The sequence below is a fragment of the Siniperca chuatsi genome, linkage group LG4, assembly GCF_020085105.1.
Source record: "Siniperca chuatsi isolate FFG_IHB_CAS linkage group LG4, ASM2008510v1, whole genome shotgun sequence".
NCBI classification, from domain to species: Eukaryota; Metazoa; Chordata; class Actinopteri; order Centrarchiformes; family Sinipercidae; genus Siniperca; species Siniperca chuatsi.
The window spans coordinates 18,797,071-18,803,070 of record NC_058045.1 but is presented as its reverse complement, the minus strand read 5'-3'; the positions used below and the strand labels follow the sequence as shown (position 1 = coordinate 18,803,070).

The 6,000-nt window shown below is 43.8% G+C and overlaps 1 protein-coding gene and 1 non-coding gene across 6 annotated transcripts in view; one reads left to right on the top strand and one right to left on the bottom strand.

Moving 5' to 3' along the window:
- The first annotated feature begins 388 nt into the window (after positions 1–388).
- Positions 389–459, top strand: trnag-gcc. Its single transcript has one exon. It is a non-coding gene; the product is annotated as a tRNA-Gly (tRNA).
- A 1,281-nt stretch (positions 460–1,740) lies between these two features.
- The window catches only part of dusp8a (dual specificity phosphatase 8a), a 43,575-nt gene continuing 39,315 nt past the window's right edge, over positions 1,741–6,000 (bottom strand). For all 5 annotated transcript variants that reach the window (XM_044191883.1, XM_044191885.1, XM_044191886.1 and 2 more), the window contains 2 exons: positions 5,827–5,950; positions 1,741–5,461 (listed from right to left, as the gene is read on the bottom strand). In XM_044191883.1, coding sequence (XP_044047818.1) covers positions 4,210–5,461; positions 5,827–5,950 — 1,376 coding nt within the window. In that variant the 3' untranslated portion in view covers positions 1,741–4,209. The remainder of the gene's footprint in view (positions 5,462–5,826; positions 5,951–6,000) is intronic.

The window sequence follows — 6,000 nt, the reverse complement described above, 5'->3', positions numbered from 1 at the left end:
CTCTCATCCCCTGGAGGTAAGCACTGTTCAAACACATCACATCATTGGCAAACCTTGCACCCTCACCAGCCACCCTCCCTCTCCTGTGCCCACAGACGGTCGGATAAGGAATAGGTGGAACAGGGTAAACAGGGGGGTGAAGACCTGAAAACCAGTCATGTGTATGCGTGGTGGGCGTGAGAAGAGGAAGCAGAGGGATAATACCAAACGTTGAGTTAATCTGAGAGAAGACAGGGAACAGGGTGATGTTCCTCAGAGGTGTGGTTAACAGGTCCCTTATTTTCAGACACACACATATCTATGTTCTTCTGTTTTTCTCTTGTGAAGGTGGGTCTCGGGGTCTCCTTTTCTCTTGTGGGACTGTATCACTAATAATTGTTTTTTTCAAGCATTGGTGGTTCAGTCGTAGAATTCTCGCCTGCCACGCAGGAGGCCTGGGTTTGATTCCCGGCCAATGCAGAGACACTTTATCATAGAAACTGTGCAGCTACAGACTACTCAGCTGGACAAACCTCTACACTGTAGGACATAATACCTTAACAACTGATCATTGATTTATTCCTTAAATGTGTGCATTGTGATAATAACAACATCCAATAAAAAGGTTTCCTGTTAGAAGTGGGATTCCAATCCACACCGCAAGAGGAGACTGCGACCAGAAAGTAACACCTTAAATTGGCAGGCCATGCTGACATCTTTCAGATGGTTGCATTTTCTGAGCCATAATTTCACTCTTGCCCAAAATAAAACATCGTTCTGACCTAATTGTGGGCAGAGAGGAAAAGTCAGGGGACCACCAAAGTTATCAAAGTCAGTCAAGTTCTGGGGACCATGAATGTCTGTACAAAATTTCAAAACTTTGTACATGTACTCCACTTTTCAGAGGGAAATATTGTATGTTGTTAATAATAATAATAATATGCTTATTTGCTTTCTTGCCAAGAAAGAGACAATCAGATTGATACCACTCTCATGTTTGTACGGCAAATATGGAGCTATAACCAGCAGCAGGTTAGCTTAGCTTAGCTACAAAACTGAAAGAAGGAAGGAAACTGCCCTGGCTCTGTCCAAACCCCCGGAAAAATCCCAACTTTTTCACTTTAGTTTTTGTACAAAATAAACAGACAACAGCTAATTAGTGAGCCTCAGAGGTGCTGGTGGTAGGCAGATTTTGTTACTTTTGCACACAACAGAGCTAGGCTAGCTGTTTCCCCCAGTTTCCAGTCCTTACACTAAGCTAAACTAAGCTAACCTTCTCCTAGTTGTAGCTTCATATTTTAGTACATTTAGATGATGACATAAAGTATGATTTTGACTGCAGAGACTTTACTTGTAACATAGTATTTTTACATTGTGGTATAGCTACTTTTACTTTCCTCTTTTCTTCCACCACTGTTAACATTTATGTTGAATTGTCTTCCAATCTTATTACACTATAAACAATAATTTGGTGTAAACATAATAAGGTGGGTCTGCCTTTTTTAAAAGTTATTTTGAACACATCTTCTCTATTAAATAATTCACCATCCCATCAGCATATAGAAGCATGTGGCACATTCTGAGTAAAAAAAAATCAATGAAGCTGTGTTGTGTGGTCAGAGTGGAGTTGGTTAAACAGAACATCAATAATAAGACTCCAGGACTCTGGATGTCATAATATGTTGTTCATCTGTTCTGTGGAATTCCCTTCCCAGCCCCGTTCAGCCCCCATGCAGGCACACAAGAAGAAGCAGAGAAGAGTTTGTATTTTGTCATGTCTGTATTTTTGTCTCATTTTCACAAAACATGTACAGGGGAAGGAAAAGCCTTTCAATAGAACCTGAGGTATTTTTGCATCAAGCAGCCTAAGGTATCAGGATTTTCTTTTAAAAACTCATCTAAATTCATCAGTGTTCTTAGATGCATTGCTATTTACACAACATAATAATAATAATAATAATTATTATTATTATTCGATAACGACAATTTTAGCAAATGGGACAGCCTGCATCATCTTTGTTACATATCATAAATAATTCTAACAACATTTCTTAAAAATATAGGGAGGAGGGTGAGGAGAGGAGAGGTTGCTTGAGCCTCAGGGGAACATAGGAATCTATCTGAACTTACTTTAGCTGCAGCAGCCCAAGGTCAAAAGTCAGAGATCACAAGAGAGAAAAGCTAATCAAGGGTCAAAGGAAAAACAAACACATTTTACATTATAAATAAATAACTATCTCGCACCAGGAGAGCAAAGTTTTCATTTCTTTAACCTCAAGATATGAAGATCCTCTTTTTTCCTTTCCATTTTGTTATGTTGTTTTTATCAAAGCTTTGGAAAATAAGAAATAAGAGCAAAAAAAGACAGAGAGAGAGAGAGAAAGCGAGGGAGCTTTGTGCTGATGTACCAGCAGCTGTGTACCCTGTGCCGGGCTTGGCTCACTGAAAGATCCCCTGAGAATGAACAAAAGGGTGTGTGTAGGGCCTATGATTTACATATGTGAAAATATGTGTAAGTGCATACAGTATAGGGTGTGTGTGTTGGTTTCAGCTTTGGTGGGACACGCTATGATGATGATGAACTGGTGCTGGCTCGGAGAAGACACTCGGTGGTGGAAGTCTTTAAATCTCAAACTTGTGAAAGAGTGTGCGTCTGTTTGAATATAGTTGTTGTTATGCAAGCCCTCATCACACTGGCAGAAAATGTTTACTGTATGCGAGTCATCAGAATGTGTGTGCCTACTTCCTCTGCACACAGTCTAACAAAACAATTATTTTATAGTTAACGCTTGAGCCCTCAATTGTGATAAATCCATGAATACAGACTGCAGATTCAAACACAAAATAGAGGCTCTATACTTGTACTATATCAAAACTCAAAAGACTTGGCTTTCAGAGTATCATGTTGCCAAGGTGTGAGGGAAAGAAAGCGGAAAAGTGCATTTCAAAGTCATACATCACTCTCCCCAAAGAAGGAACAGCACATATTGCTTGCTTGAATTTGCTGAATGTGTGTATTTGTTTGAGTGTGTTCATAAATACCATACAGCAAATAATAATAATAATAATAATAATAATAATAATAATAATAATAATAATAATAATAATAATAATAATTCAACAAAAGAAAAAAGAAATAAATCCACAAAACATTATATTATTTCTCATTACCAGAATGAACCAATACAATAAATTAAAACTATAACTGAACAAAAAAGTCAATTAGAAGTCCATTAAAATTGCTATATATATATTTATATTGTATATATAGTATTTGTCTGTCTGTAGTCAGCCTTTCTGGTGCATGGGAGCAGTGGGAGCGGGTTGGGGGGGTCTATAAAGGAGCTGAAGGACCAACCCTCGCCACCATCCCGAAACCTCAGTCCCATCACGCTGTTAACACTGGAAACAAGGGAACGAGGAAAGACACACTGTGCTTTTTTTAGGGGTGGGGGGGGTGTGTGTGTGTGGGGGTGCTGCCCATAAGTCTTTTCAGCAATAAAATGCTGGGGATCCTTCATTGTTTGGATACAGTACCGCCTTTAGATTAAGTCTCTCTGCCTTGTGCTGTGATGATGTGAGGAGACGGTGCTGTTAAGGAGTCTGTTATTGTTGTTGATGTTGTTATGCAGAGTCTGTAGCAGGCAGAGCCACTGGAAAGGGGGGCGGACGTAGCCGTGAGAGGTTCTGAGGCTTTCTGACACTGGGGTGAAACTCTGGGAGGAAACATGGGACTTGGTTCAAATCACAAGCTATACATCCACTGAAGCACACTACATTTGACCGCAGGCAAGCAGTTTGTGTCAGAACTCTGTCAAAATAAGTATATTCTATATAGTAAGGATGCAACATGACACTTGCCATGGGTTGTTTCTTTTTATCTGCGACAGAGCTCAGAAAAATGAAGAGTTTCAGTACCTACAATCACCCCCTTTACCCCCCTAAGCAGACTTTTCTTCAGATTTGTATGAAAGTTCAGGATGGTTGTGGTCTGCTAAGCACCACATCTGTCCAGGTGCGAATGCTAGGTCACTTGCTAACCTTTTCACATTAATGCTCTGCTTGTGTATCTATTTGTCCTTCTCTCAGTTGGAGTCTTTAACACTGTCTGTGAGGGGAGCACACAAAAAAAGCCTCTTCTGCTTCCCGTCATATATCCTCTTCTTGCACTCCCTCTGATCAGGTCCATTTTTGCCCCCAAGGGACAGCTCTGATCATGTCCATTATCTGTCAGGATACCTCAATGATCTCCATGCTCCCAGAGAAACTCGACTGCTTCCCGATTTTCCCCAGTTCTTCTCGGGACCGCGTCTCGGAGATGCCGTCCTCGAACTCCATCTGACAGCTGCGACGCTTGAATTGCTTCTCTGATGCAGGCCCGCTGTTGTTCGCACTGTTGGACATGGTCACTGTGGACGACGACATGGAGTCCCGGTGGTCTCTCTGTGACTGTGATGCTGAGGGCTTCTCCCTCTGGGATTTGTCTCGTAACCGCACACCTTCGCTGCACCCAAACGCCATATACGCCGAGCTGCTCCCAAATCTCACCGATGACTCTTCTCCCCGTCCAACCCCCCCTCCTCCCAGCTCTATCTCTCCCTTACCGCCCTCCTCTGCCCCAAAGTGCCAAGGGGCATCTGTGGTAGGGGTGACAGGAGTGACGGGAGTGGTGGCCTGGACAGTGTCTCTGTGTTTGGTCCACATGGCCCCAGACCCCACGGTGGGCAGGGATGGTAGTGACAGGAGTAGGGAGCCCTTTAGGTTCTCGTCCAGACTGGGGCTCCTGTGGTCCAGTGACAAGCTGAGGGACTGTGGAGGTTGGTATGGTTGTGAATAGATTGGGGAACTGCCAGAGCAGTGCTTGAGTTTTCTCCTGGGTCTGGATGAGGAAGAACCAGACCGATGGACTCCTTCACTTCCTCCGAGCCCCAAACCTCCAATGCTGCCCCCGCTGCCTGGTGAGGGGAACGGTGAATCAGAGGGACTGGGGCTGTCTAGGACGGGAGACTGGGAGCAGACACCATTGGAGGTGCCTCTTCCAGGGCTGTCAAGCTTGCACAGCTTGGGGACGTCTTCAGAGTGTGTGGGTGCCAGGCCGGGGCAGTGGGGACTGTTAGGAGAGTAGACAGACTTAATGTCCAGGGAGAAGGAGCGTTTAAGCCGGTTAGTGTCCATGATCCTCTCTGCGGAGAGGTGTAGGCCGTTGAAGCCTTGCTGGAGGGAGGTGGGTGACGGCAGCTTGGGTTCTGGTGTGATGTGTGGCTCTGCCACAGATGAGTCATAGTTGCTGCGGTGACCGTTCATCTCAAAACCTGTGCTGACTCCATTAATGTCTGAGCTTTGCTTAGTGTTGTTTTCAGAGATCTTGTCATCAGAGGTTGAAGTTAAAGCTTGCAATAATCTCAGGCCCTTCTCAAACTCCAGAAGCTGACCCAGGAAGTTGAAGTTGGGGGATATGGACGGTCTTCGGTCCTTTACAAACCTGTAAGGAGGAAAAGAGTTGGAAAATATTAGTCACAGGAAAGCAGTTTTGACAAGGCCACTCTCAGTTTGCTTACTATCTGTGGCCAAGGTTTTACTGTAAATCATTCATGAGACATAATGAGAAACTTTTTAAGGTCAGAATTACCCTGGGCATAAGTTTTACTGATGCACAATACATAATCCTGTGCCAGTGTTGTCCAGACAAGGCAAAGCAAAGCCTTTTGTACACACTCGGTTCCCTCTAACAATTTAATTTCTCACGAATGGGGGGGGGCATCTAGCATTGTTTTCAACAGTAAGTTGCCGTTTAACTGAGGCTGACACCTTAGCTCAGCTGGTGTTGGATGGGAGAAGCAAGCATACCTGTAGGCATCATCTGATGACAAGCCCATTGTCTTCATGATGTATGCAATGGCGATGGTTGCTGAACGCGAGATTCCAGCCAGGCAGTGCACGATGACTCTGCAGTTTGACACCTTAGCTTTGTCTGTTGGGGGGTAACGAACAGGTATGAATACACATCTTTAGCACAAAGTC